Source organism: Vidua chalybeata, chromosome 7 (genome assembly GCF_026979565.1).
Source record: "Vidua chalybeata isolate OUT-0048 chromosome 7, bVidCha1 merged haplotype, whole genome shotgun sequence".
Lineage (NCBI taxonomy): Eukaryota > Metazoa > Chordata > Aves > Passeriformes > Viduidae > Vidua > Vidua chalybeata.
Genome location: NC_071536.1, coordinates 15858791 through 15873327, shown reverse-complemented (window position 1 = coordinate 15873327; position 14537 = coordinate 15858791). Strand labels below are relative to the sequence as shown.

General features: G+C 36.8%; 1 protein-coding gene across 6 annotated transcripts in view; it reads right to left on the bottom strand.

Moving 5' to 3' along the window:
- Window positions 1–14537, bottom strand: part of ZNF385B (zinc finger protein 385B) — a 158616-nt gene that overhangs the window by 9623 nt on the left and 134456 nt on the right. For all 6 annotated transcript variants that reach the window (XM_053948366.1, XM_053948371.1, XM_053948368.1 and 3 more), the window contains one exon: window positions 13520–13682. In XM_053948366.1, the coding sequence (XP_053804341.1) occupies window positions 13520–13682 (163 nt within the window). The remainder of the gene's footprint in view (window positions 1–13519; window positions 13683–14537) is intronic.

Genomic DNA, 14537 nt, shown 5'->3' with positions numbered 1-14537 from the left:
AAAAGTAAATTGATGATTCATGTTCTTACTAAAGCCTGGATTTATTCTGAAATAGAGACCAGGGAAAAATAACTAAAGCAAACTAATTAAGTATTGCTTTGGGCTAAGTAATATCAATGCTTTTCTCACCCATTACATTGTTTTAATTCTGCTTTGAAGTTGTTTTCGCATATTTCTGCTTGTTTGACTCATGCTTGTGTCAGCCCCATGTTAAAATTCAAGACTTATTTATCTGATCGGTACTGCCTCATTTTGAGTACCAAAGTCAGGACACTGCAAGGCAACACCTCACAGGTTCAAACCTACAGGTTCTACTGCTTCACTTCTACAGCTGAAGTGACTCACTGACCCTGGTAGGTCATGCCACTCTCAGTGCAGTTGCTGTGGCATAGAGAATAGGTCCAACCCATTAATGGCATTCATTTCTTTTTGAGTCAGAGGGATGCTTTGGTGCACATTTGAAAGAAGTTTTATTTGGACTTCATGATGAAATCATACATGCTATTTTCAACAACAAAAAAAAAAAAAACCGAGTAACTTAATATTCACATCCTTAATTCCAAACTTACATTCTTGATAAAAATAAAAGCAATGTGAATTTAAAACTCATGTATATATTTAGAAATCTGATAAAGTTTTTCAATATCAAAAACATTCATTGCTACTTCCACCCCTCAACATGCCTACCTGCCCAATTTTTATCACTGATGATACATAAAACATCTTTACAATAAAGTTCTGTTCCACAACAGATTGTTCAAATAGCAGTTAGAATTATAATATCCAAGGTACTGATGATATGTGATACACTTGCAAGAACCCTTTCCAATACATATGCTAAAAGCTTTCAGATAGGAAGTTCTGCTACAATCCTAATAACCCTTACAAAACTGTCACGTTTTCAAACTGTCAAATTTTCTGCTGTATGTAATAAACAAATGTGCTCTTGCTGTGACAGTAACAGAACTATGTTTCAATTACTGAAAATACATATTTTGTGTGTGTCTGCATGTAATAAAAAAATATAACTTTACACTTGCCTGCTTCTCTTCTCCACCAGAAACTGGGACTATTGCACACAGCCTGTGCTGAAGGCTGGGCACACAGAGAGGGAAGGATCCTGGGACTGAGAAGAGCTGCCCAGCACTGTGATGCAGCTGGCTCTCCCCTGGGAAGAGACCACACCGTGCTTACAGCCACCCACTGCCCAGCTTCAGCTTCACACCTTCCCTTGTGCCACGCCCTTCACTCATCTCCTAGCTCCAGGCACTGAACAGCAGCTGGGCACAAAGTACTGACAGCAAAAGGGCAGCACAGACACTGCAAAGTGGCCACTGCTGCTCTGCAACCCTGCACTGAAGCTCTTTTGTGAGATTCACTCATTTGCCATCTTAGGTATAGAAGTCTGATTTTATATTTCTTTCATCTGCTTCCAAAATAGCGCACATTGCCAAGTTAGAAGAGATCATAATGGAAAAATTACTTTTGGCAGTAAAATGTTTGTTATTATCCATTGTAAAGGTAAGAAAATAGTAAAAAAATATGCTTCTTTTCTTCTTGAAAAAGATGAAGGAAAGAGCCACACAATATCCAGTGCAATTTCCAGTCTAAATCAGTCACATAATTCTTTTCCTGTGTAACTCAGTCACTGCATGGTTATCAGGGCCATACAGCCAGTGAGCACGATTGATGCTCACAGTTAGGAGCAAAGCCTTTGGTTCAATCAGCCTTGTTCATGGTGATGCCTTACAATACCATATCACTGCTGAAAGAACAGCCTTTTAAAAAAAGGACTACTTGGTGATCCTGTACATTTTCAATTGACTTCTAACTATGTCACTTCCTATGGTAACTAAAATGAAAAGTGATTTATGAATCACTTAACATAAATCAAAAGTACTTTATGAAAGTAAATGTTAATATTTTATTTTTGGGATACTGAAAGCGTGGTGTGAAGATTGGCTTGTGATAATCTCAAGTTCACATAAGTTGTGCTACAGGGAGCTGCTATTAGTTTGAAGTGTTGATTTTGGAGACTAAGAGAGAGTTTGAGGGAAAGCAAACATGTCTCCCATACTGGTAAAGCTGTACTGAGCGAAACAGATTATCAGGTTCTCCTTGTAATTTCAACAGCTCGATATATGCCTGTGAATATTGGGCTGCATTTAACAACTTTTGAAGCATACAGTGATTACAGAACAGGAAAAGGAAATCCATGAGATTGTCAGAATATTAAACATTCTTGCCCCAAACAACTGAATAGAAGAGGTAAAATCGGTTGCATTAATTACACTAGTAGACAATCCAGGAAATTTTGCTGAAAAGCTTATCAGTAAAGCTAAATTAGCATCCATAAACAAAAAGTAAGAATTTGTCTGTTGAAAAACAAAATTTTCAGTTTAAATTTGACATGTTAAATGCTTGGCACACATGTAATAAATCTAAAAAGTGACAAATTTAATTACATTTTTTTTCCCACACTTCACAAGGTATGCCCACTGACCATGCTAAAGAGAGGTGAGTGACTCGAATAGCTACTCAACAGTCACCAGTTGACCTTTCTGTTCTAAGCTTTCTGCACACAGAAGAAGTTGATCCCCAGACAAAATGATCCGTTTAGGAGCAGATATGACCACTGCAGACAGGTATGAAACCACAGAGAGACACGGCAACCAGTCACTGACACAGGCACCATTGTGGCAGTCAAACTTCTCACAAGAGTTTTCCTATTTTTCAGTCCATCACAGCAAGAGAAATCTTTGAAGATGAGAATGAAAGAAGTAAGTTTAGTAGCTGATTGCAGGGAACTCTTCACAAATAGTTCCAGGCAAAGCAGGAAGCTGTATCAGAAGCTGGTTTCAAATGGCTTTGTGTGGTAGGTGCAAGACAACATTTGAAAGTGTGTTACGAAAGACATACAAAGATATGGAGAGCTTTAAAAGTGAAGGACATAAATCTGGAGAGAGAAAAATCAATACAACAGAAATATTGTAACAAAATTTGCAGCATTTAAACCCAAAACCATTAAAGTAGAGAGATCACAGTCAAAGAGATAACAAGCCTGGCTGAATGAAATTAAGGGAGATGTTAAGAAACTACAAGAAAATAAAATCAAGGCGGGGAAAATTTATTGAGTCACGCTCTACTTGTAGGACTGCCTACCCAAACATTAGGATCTACCCTGGAAGACAGTCCTGGGGATAGAACAAGAATACCCACAAATAATTATATTAGAAACAAGAGCTGCTGTACATCTCCTTGGCCTGAAATAAGATTTGAAGGGAGGAGATCATCAGTGACTGAATTACCAGGATGAAAAGAAGGGCCTCTTTCAGTGTATTAGCAGAAAAGTTATTGAATAGAAAGTCAGACAATAGCTCCAGTAAGAAAAGCAGGTTTCAAAACACTGTTCTTCACAGAAAGCATTTTCTTCTGGTTCACAGCACTATAAAGGAATAAAGTACACACATACACACAACGAGTTGTTTTTCTTATGATAGAAAAGATGAACACTTTGAGTAATATATGCCATAAAGACAATAGCAGGACAGCAATTAAGTTAATAGTGGTCACAACCTTTACAGATTTTTAAGTACTTTGTTCCTGCATCTCAGCACCACTCACAAAACCCCCTAACAAAACAAACAACAAAAGAGCATTGGATTATTTCTTCACACTCATTAAGATGGAGTCAGAAAACTTGGATAAGGTATTTCAAAATATTTTTTGTTCTATCTGCACATTTGCTGAATAATGAGACTCTAATGGCTGTGAGACAAAATACCTACTTTCTCACCAGTTGTGCAGTCTACTGAGAAATTAGGCTGAAAAACCCGTAGGGCTCTGTTCTAGAAAAATTCCACTGCAAAACCTACATGCAAATCAGACAGCACAGTGTATCTATTAACCCTTTGGTTACTTTTCGTTTTTGTAAAATGCGTTTTCTTGTACTTCAGGCATGTATGAAAAAAAGCTACGTTTTACATAATGAAATAAATCAGTTTGACACATGCTGAAGAGAACAAATTTTGTCTCTATACAAAGATAACGAAAAAATGGAAGTTATAAATATAAAGCTTTTCCTCTCAAATACAAATGTGCCCTCAAATAAGCTGCAACATATTTTCTCAAGATACTGAAGCTACATCAGGAAATATCTGGATGGCTGTGCAACATTAGGTGAACTTGGTAGCTCAAATGATTATTTGATTAATTGCATCAGTACTCTCCAACAGGCTGAACCCAAATATCTTTTTTCACTTCAGAAGTATCACTTGCATGGCTATCTTACAGCAGTGATGCTGACAATTTCTTAGATACTTTATTTCTGATTTGGCATACCAAAGGCTCTTACAACAGAACCTGCATTTTCTTCAGAGTATGAAAGTATTTCTGCTGATCCAAATTAAGATGTAATGTTAAAAAAGGTTTGCTGCTGCAATTTTGGTTGGGTTTAATTTTTATGAAGGTGGACTCATGAGAATTAGAAAATATTCAGAAGTACATGTAGCTCTGAAAATGTAAAACCTTGCCCTGCAAAATCTATTCCTGTACCTATTTGTACACCTTCCTGACCTGAAAGTTCCTGCTGCTTTAATTACTGGGTTGTCAGAGGTGATCCTGCTGTATTGCCTATGATTTTTAATCAATTACTCACACATTTGGAGATTCTTAGGGAATTGGTTTATGTTGGCTGGCTAGTGTCTGTTTTAAGATTTGCTATTACAAAATATACTGGTGAAAGCAAATGTTTTTCTAGCTATAAACATATCTTTTTCTGACACCAGACATCTATTATTTTGAAAATATTTTACACTCCCATTCCAAATTCTGCTACATCTATTTCTGACATCCTGGGATTCAAACTTACAGTATTGCACTGTCTTTATACTTTTTAATAATGTAGGAATGCTTAGAAATATAACTTTCAAAGATTATAAAAAACATACAGTATTTTACCCAGAGATCCTTCACTTCTGCTTAGTCTCAGTTCATCATCTCAGCTGCAAAAATAACATTGGCTCCAGCATTTATGAATCTGAAATATATTACTAGAAACATATTTCATTTGTTGTTTGTGCAAAACAAAAATCTGAAAACTCTTTGTTTAGCTGCTGAAGTGCTTTAGAACTTAATATGAAATTCATGGGCATCTAAATAAAAGAATCAAGGAGAACTGACACACTCTACGAGTAAATTCTTGTGGGCCTATGTCTGAACTACTCACTGGGTACTTGCCCAGGCAGAACTGCAGTTAAAGCCAGCTATGAAACACTCGTCTTCATTTCAGTTAAATGACATCTGTAATTGTGCATTCTCACCCACTTCTGTAGCAGGTTTGCCTGAGGACTGTGAGCATTCAGTCATGCCCTCAAGATTTGACAAATAAATTGCATTTTAGATATAACTTGTCTAACCAACACTAAAATATTTTCATTCTCCTTGAAAACAAGCAATAAGGAAATAATGAGTAGCCTGATGTTTGCATAAATAATTTTTCTACTATAGGGAATTAAGTATATTTCCCCCTTCACTGAAGCAGAATTGGTCCTGACCCATTCTTTTATATTTGGACACTAAATTCATTCAAGGGCTCAGAGAAAAGGAGAAAACTTAAATTTTGCAGCTTTAACACAGCCTTTAATTTCACACAACTGAACACAGAGAAAACTTTATTCAACTACCAGTTGTATGAATAATCACCAGAATCGTGTTATTTATTCTCTGGCACCAGTGAAAAAATCATATTTGGTATCAGAAGAACTGCCTCATTTCTTTAAAATATGTTGCTTTAATAAGTATTGTGAAAGTATGAAAAACAGTTAAAATTATTTCTCCCAGGGTTGTTAAAAAACCCAACAGAACCAGCAGGTGTCTTTTTAGCAAGTTATATTGTTATTTCATACTCACCTTACTATCATTCCATTATCACCATCACCCTAATAAAAACATTCTCTTGGGATATTCAATAGGCAATTCTATATTTAATCATTAACAGAACAACCAAGAAAAACAGATGCCCGATTTCACAGTATAAATAAGGTGCTGAAAGATTCAATGTATATGAAAGGATTCTTTAAAAGACCACATACATCTAGCTAAAAAAAAATCTCAGTAGCTGATAGCATCCCTGTCCAGCAACACTAGTAGAGTCAATTTTGCTTGGCCATATGCCTATCTCTACTTCTCAAAGAAAGAAAAGCTTTGTATCATTTTAAGAATGCTGGTAAAAAAAAAAAAAAAAAAAAGAAAAAAAAAGCTTTGAAATTCATGTTTTTAGAACATGACCAAGTAGAATTGCTTAGAGGTATTTACTGTTAATGATACAGGACCATGAGTGCTCAGGCACAGAGCAGAACATCCAAAAGAGTCTTATTTCATCTTACAATATATTTTGATCCAAAGCTTATTCTTATTTTACTGCAGGAAAAGCAAAACCTTATCATTCCTTCCAAGGAAAATCCTGGTTGCATATATTTCTGATTGCTACAATAACTAAAGAGAGAAAATTTTGACCGTTTCCAGTTTGAACAAGAATTGCAACAGCTCGTCAATGTATGTCTGTCAGCTGCAGAGCTTGTTTTTCAGTTAATGGCACCTATAAGCAGTTTTCAGTTGAGGTGCAGAATTTGAAATGTAGCTAGCATTACAGACAGACCAAAGATTTCCCAGGAGCTCCCAGGAGCTTATCAACAGCAAAATACACCATATGACTGGTTTTCCATTCAGATTTAGACACACATAGAAAGATGAGGTTTGAATATCTACTTTTGAAAAGTATGAACAGTAAGGCTGGCAGGGAAGACCAACCTATTATAATGATTTCCTGTTAACAGACTTTGACTTGCTAATTTTTCTTTTGGCTCACCTTTCATCCTAAGAGCATAAACCAAACAGCAACTTCCTGAAAGAGCTGCTGAAATTACCTGCCAGAAAATGCCCAGAAGCTATTTACTGTTAAATGAAATGCAGGCATTGCATGTGCCATGGATGTAAGTACACATATGGTGCTTGCAACAGTGTAACTGTGATGAATTTATGAGCATTTATTAATAGTATTTTATATTATCAATTGTAAAAGCACTGTGGTCAAGCAGAAAATTCTATACTGTGCTATTACCTCTGTTTTGGGGGTAGAGTTTCAACAGATGGCAATATAGAAGGATCTTCATATGGCTGTGAAACACTGAATCAAAAAGGAACAAAGCTTACTTCAGACAATGCAATGGAAAAATGCCCTTGAAATGACTCTCCTTGGTGGCTGAAGCAGATTGAATTTACTACTTAGTTGACCGTAAACTAATACCTTTATCTAACAGGAATATGCCTGTGCTTAGCAGGCACTATCTGAATCCACATAAACACAAATGCATGGTTATTTTATGGAGTATAGCTTCAGCTGAACTCTTTATGTCAGCATAAATGTGAAGAACTGATGAGGCTCATCAGTGGCTTTTGAGGGAGGTCACACAGAAGCACCAGCATCTTTGAAGGGCATAAGGCAGAACCTCTAAATAGGGCACAGTGACACAGTGGAAGACACCAAGCCACACATCATTGTCCTGTTCCTCTCTTAGAGCCTCTCCCTATCCCTGCCTCACCCTCAAATTCAACTTTGTCACAACCTGTTTCGAGGTCTAGAGGACTTTGGTACATTATACAAAATTATAAGAATAATTAGAAACACTGTGGCTTTGAGGATCTTATAATGGTATCTGTTTGACAAATAACCTCAAATTTCCCAGGACAGATGCACCACAGTTCAGCTGGGGAGGTTGTATGTCTCTGGCTCCTAGCTACTTCTGAAGGATTATATAAGAAACATTTTATTTGAGCTATTCCATTTAAAATGTGTGGAACACAAGATGATAAATAGAAACAAATGTTAAAGTGAAAAGGGATTTTGCTATGAAATCTGGTATAATTTTTTGTGTCAGTCCAAGTAAAGAGCTGCATATGTAAAAGTTTAGAATTTAAGCACTTGCAGAAAGATTTTTAAAATAAGCAATGAAAGCAAGATAAGTAAGGGAGTGTCCTGATGGTGGACTCATGAAATACAAACTGAGCCCTCCACTGGGACATTTCACCTCATTGATATCTGATGAATACACAGCACTGGCAATGGGGACACTGGAGAGATCATAAGCTTCCTGAGTAAATGTGATTCAACATGTTGCATGGTAATTTTGGAAAAAAAAAGGAAAAAAAACCAGTCAGTTTTGTTGTGAAAGCATCCACAAATAGCCTTTGATAAACTAAAACCCACAGACAAGACCACAAGGTCAACTTTTCTAAGACTGATAAAGCTTGGATTTGTCAATCCTGGACAACTAATTACTGTATGTCTACACAACATCAAGTCATTTACGAGGTCCATCAGCAGGTCCAGATTATTTTCCAAACATGATCTAGTTCACTCAGATACTGTGCCAGACATGGCTTGACAATATTCCTCAGAATAACCTCCTGCTATTTTGAGTTATGCAGCTGTAACCACTGGAATAACTCTTTACAGGACACACTTAGGATGAAGAAGCTGGCAAAAAAACTTTGCAGTGGCAGCCTTTTCCCACCATTCTTGCCATACACAGCAGATCAGCCCAAGACTGCTCAAATGCTGGATTGTCATCACTATGACCCTGTGCGCTGCCTGTTGAGCTGCCCTGACACAGTGCCCCAGAGCAAAGCTGTAGTACAAAGGGTCAGGATTTGAAACAGGTTCTAATATTTAGCCTAATTAGGTGTGTAATGTTCTCTGTTCCTACCACCTGAAAAAAATGGGGTTTCATAGAGCATCCAAAGGGTTTATCTCTACCTACTAATTCCCAAGTAACAGAGTCTTCTGCTCTTCTGCAGTGAAGACTGAACCTGAAATTCCCATACCTATCATTTCACAAATGGGCATGAGGCCAATAGAGCATACAGAGAATGATCAAAGGCCAAAAATTATTATCTTTTATAATCTAAAATATGATTTTGACTCTTGAGTAGTTTAAAATAGTTGCATTTACTTTCCAATTTTCATATCAAAGCAAAATGCAAAGAAGTTGATACCACATAATTTGTATGCTTCACTTTGAGCTATTTATTTTGATTTAGAAGTAGGATCAAAGAATTCCTCTTTGCTTGATAAGTAAACAGTGACATTTCAATCTAGTAATTATCATATGCATTCCTGAAAGATTCATCACTGTAAGCATCTAGACTTTGCTGACCTGGGGTCACAGACATCATCTTCTATTGCATTCTTGGAGCTATATTTAAACCACACTTCAAATATTCTACACTATGTTGTGTACTGGTTATTGCCCTTGCCCTTTCCCAAAGCAATGCCATACATGCATCCTTCTGTGTAGCCATCTTGGAAACCCTGGGCTTCCTCTGGGAGGGAAGGGAATCTTTGCCACTATTCTGAGTTTGCATGGCTAGGCGTTGGTCGTGGGAGGGCTACAGAGGTGGCTTCTGTGAGAAGCTGTCAGAAGTTTCCCTTATGTTTGACAGAATTTGACTCACAAGCTCTTTGCTATATTTTCTCTCCCCTGCTCAGCTGAGCGTGGGAGTGGTAGAGTGGTTTTGGTGGGCACCTAGCATCCAGTCAGGATCAGCCCACCACAGCATGAGCAGCTCCCAGTGCTATTAACACAGCTGTTCTGTAACCACATGTCAAAGTAGCTACAAAAAAGCTTGCAGGGTCACAGTAGTAATTTTCTAGCATATAAAACTGTTATATAGCCATTATTGGACTTTTCCTGTGTGGTTTGAGAAACTGTGTGGGAGACAGGTTATGGATACATCCCCTATAGCCACCACCAAATACCAGTCAGGACGAGCAGAGACGGCCCAGCTATAGTAGGAGAGCAACAACTTTGTCACACAATCTGTGGTGTTTTTTTCCTGTCTGCAGAGTGAATGGGGGAGAGTGGTGGTATTTACAAGCACCAATAAATAAGTATTTTATGAACAGCAAGGAGTTGGGAGCTTAGACAATGAGATTACATAACAAAGTTAGAGTGCAAACTTGTTCAGTTAAACCCACTGATACCCACTTAGGGTGCAGTCACCTGCACCATTCCTGCTCTATGGCTGTATCATTAAATGTTTGCTGATGATCAATTTACAAATGCCATTTCCAAGTCACACTACTATTAACAATAGCAGGGAAGAACTCTCACAATGTGGGCATTGTCATGCTCAGACCACAGTCATGCCTTTCCATTTGGCTGAGGCCACTTTTGCCTACAGGAGCCCACATTCGTCTGGAAATATCCCAAAAAACCTTAAGGATTAATTTAACTTTTTTTAATCTCTATCAGCAGCCACATTTCTCAAGATGAAAGGAAAAGCTGTAGAGAGACCACTCTATCATACATTTTGAAAAATAAGGACTGGATGAATTTGTGTTTTGCCTTTGATAGATTCATCACTAGCTGAGCTAACAGTGAAATTATTTTTCCTATTAGTACTATAGTGGTGATGTCTGACAAGTAAATGTTTTGGACTTCATGCTATGTCTGACTCAAAGAACACATGGCTCTGTAGCAAACTTAACCTGACATTTTAGTTCAATATTTAACAACTGTTCTGTCTGGAGAGCTCCAAATCATTCATCATTATCTCATTCAAAATGACAACACATCAGAAGGGGTGCTACGCATGCCTCTTGTGTCCCTTTATTAGCAGATCTACGTAAGAGAATAATCGCAGATTATCAGTTTACTGTAATGCTCCCTACCCTTTCTGCACTAATACCCATGGAAGTTCAGCAGATAAAAAAAGATGACAAGAACGTAGAACTCTCTTCTCTGTTTAGTTTTTCTTTCTACTCTGCCATATACTAGAAAAGGACACCAGAAATTATTTACTACTTGATGAACATTTCTCAGGAACTCTCCAAAGTACAATGACTAAACAACAGCTTCCCAAGTGGTGGAATTGAATTATCTTCCTTGATTTCATTTCAATTCTAAAGCAATTTTTTCAGACCTACAGCACACATAGACACTTGCAACTGTCTCATCCTGAAGGCTGAATCCCTGATCAGTCAGGAGGTCAATATGTGGTAGCATCTTTCAGGATAGACCATAAGTTAGGACTTCTACCTAGGGGCCAATTCTCGTAAAACTGATAGGATTTATAGGATTAAAATCTCTACATATTTTTTTTTCTGTTTTTGCACACTAAGCAATACAGTCAAAATTGTGAAGACACAGCCAGAAAAGAACAAATATAGGAATAGATTATATGACCAGAAGTCTGATTTCCTCTGGAAATCAGGAGAAAAAAAGAACACAAACACATGAACTGAAATTCTTTCTATTAGAGATACTAAGGAAAATGAAAATATTCCTAAAATGTTAATATTTAGTACTAGCGGATTTCTCAGAGAATGAAAGCTGTGTTAAAAGATTCAGAAAAAATGGCATAAGTAAATTTTTTGCTCCAAAGCAAAAGAACCAACCAAACAAAAAACCCCAAAAAAACCCCAAAACAACCCCACAAAACAAACCAAACCCCACCAACCCAACCCCCCCCCCCCAAAAAAAAAAAAGCTCTAAACACTACCCAAAGGCAGCTTAACAACTGCTTTAGTTTAGTTTTTTAAACATTACATTACATTAAGGAGATAAACACATGACAAAGAATAGATGGGCAATAATATCTGTAAGGGAAACTATAGTTGAACAAAACTATGGTTTGTTCCAAGTCTGATAAAACCCCTGATCTTCAAGTTGTAACCCATCTCTGTGATGAGCTTTCCATACAAATACTGAAAATTTGCCTCAAGTTCGGGTTTTTTCCTCCCAAACATCGCAGCCTCAGTCTCTTGTACAGCAGTAAGAGGCTCTGAGGAGCCTACTCTCCACAGACAATCCCACTCTTCTCCTGATGGGAAGAAAGTGTTCAACTAAATTGCCACCAGGACTTATTTTTAATGTAGAAACAGTTGCAGTGGTGCAATCCAACAGACACAGATGGTAATCTGTCTAATTTCTATAGAGTAATTAATAGCATAACAACACACTGTCAAAACAGGGCAATAAAAAAAATATCAAGAGCAGGTTTCCCTTTTGAGTGGTTGTATTATGTTATCAAAAACTGAATGTAGATTTTAGATACATTGCAGAGGAAATAAAAGAATTAATTCAATTCAGACCTCATAGTCTGGCAAAGGAAACAGGAAACAGCTCCAGATGGTTTCTGTAAGAAAAAGATGGAGTTTGAAAAAAATGAAACTTTTGCTATCTGGACCTCAATGTTTGGCATTGGAGATGGAGGGCATTATAAAATTATGTTACCACAGACGAATTCTTAACATGTTAAATCCTCTAAAGTCTTAATTGATATTTTACTTTGGCAGTTGTCTGAGTTGTCACCATGTACACCTGGAGTAGTAACCTATCTTAAACAAAGCTATTTTCAATATTTCAGAGAATAAAATATTTACCAAATATTTCAAATCTCTTTCTGTTCAATAGCCTACCTATCAATGACAAATTGATACCTTTTTATAGCAGCGTGTCTTGTTTACCTGATGATGTTACTTGGACTTAGCTCATTTCTCTCAAAACTAAAATGTGATTTGCTAGGTAAATCAACACAAAATTTGGTACCCACTGTCATTGTTAAGGACCCACAGAGAGTTTTGAAACTGCTGTAAAAACAGCAGGATGATAAATAGTCACCGATATTTTTTTTGAGTTAGATTTTTTTTTTTTTTTTTTTGTTATTTTTAATGCACGTCAAAAAACTGTTATTCACCTCGTGGCACTCCAGTCAAGATCAGCTCTGGTGAAGAGGATAATAAATTACTCCCTAGGTAGAAGCAAATTTATCAGCAGTAGTCTACTGGACTGACAGTTGGGTAATCCACAATAGTGGCCTTCTCTTGAATAACAGTGGCAGCGAGTTCATGAAAGTCTCCTGTTTCATTCAGTAATACAACACTGACAGAGCAGAAACTCAAGCAATTCTACTGCTATTAGTGTTGCTGACCTTCCTCAGATTACTCATCTGGAGGGTAAAAAAAAAAAAAAAGAAAAGTAGTGATGTTGAAGCACTAACAAGCTGTGAAAGTCAGGAAATACCCAGGCCACCAGGCTGCACATTTCTGTAGATGTGTTTTCCTATTAGAACAAGATTGTCTTATTCAGAAAGGAAACATTTCTTACAAAGGTTTCTTGTGCTTCAGCTAAAAACATAAACTCAGAATTCACCCTCCACCCAAATCCATCCACTATTGCCATAAGAACATCCATACTTCTTAATAGCAAATTTCACAGGTTTAAAAAAACAATACACTGTAGCATTCAGAGGCACCAGTTGTTTCAGAGACGTGAAATAGCAATTTGAGAGTATCACAACAAATCTACTCTGTACAAGAAAGCATAGTAAATAGTTTAGAAAAGACAAGTTATGGATCACTATCATGCAACCGAATTCTCTCATACAAACAAACAAACAAAAAAAAAAAAAAAAAGGAGAAAGTAAAGGATGTATAGAACAAAACGTTTTCATTGACCTGATTTGTCAGAGATGTTGGCTGTGACTGGCGTGGTGGAGCAGCTCGTGTTAACCTTTGCGCTGTCCTTGGAAGAACCAGCTTTGGGTTTGTTTTTCGTTGCCTCAAGTGCTTTGACCTTCTTGGCATGTTTACTTCCTTTGTAGTGGGCCTCGGCCTGGCTCTACAAAGGAGAACAAATCAGGCTCACTTTTTTTTGCACTTGTATATAATACAATGGGTGACAAGGCAGAAAAGTGACACTTTCAATAGTAGGCACCATATTATTCCACCTAAAAATTTTAATAGTTTTATACTAACATTTTTCATGGATGTAAGTTTTTATATATTCAAATGACAGGATTTTAATGAATATGGCATGTTTTCAGTAACTTGGAAAAAGAAGCTTCAAGATTACATAAAGCTCTGTCACTCCTAATGTAATTGCTTACTTCTATGGTGCTTAAAGATTTAAAGGACTATACAAATGTAAACACACTCAATTGAGAAAGATGATACTCAATTTTCATGTGGTGTTCCCCAGTCTTTATTACTTGCAGTTAGAAAGACGTACTGTGCTGAAACATGATTAAATAATCCATTTTTCCTTCTGTTTGATCTAATACAGATGTCATAAAATACTTTCACTTTCATACTAACAGCAACTGAGACAATTGAAAAATATTACTTTACTATTAGATCAAAAAATAAGGGTTAAAATGAGGAAACACCATACCTGTAAACTTCAAGTACAACAAGAAAACTAAATACTTGCCACTCTTGATTGCTTTATAAATTGTCTTGAATATTATTTTTAAATACTAAGAAAATTGGGACCTGAAGGACAGGGAGAAGAGGAGCTTTTAAAAATTATTATTTTGTCTTAATCTGCCCAAACAGAATAGTATAAATATGTACTGAGATGTTTACTTTACCTTTGCCTTAAAACTATCTTCAGAAACTAGGTCAGTGTTTTTGAATTTGCACAGCTAAAGCTAGACATAAATATCTGCCCATTTTTTTAATGATATTGAGTCCC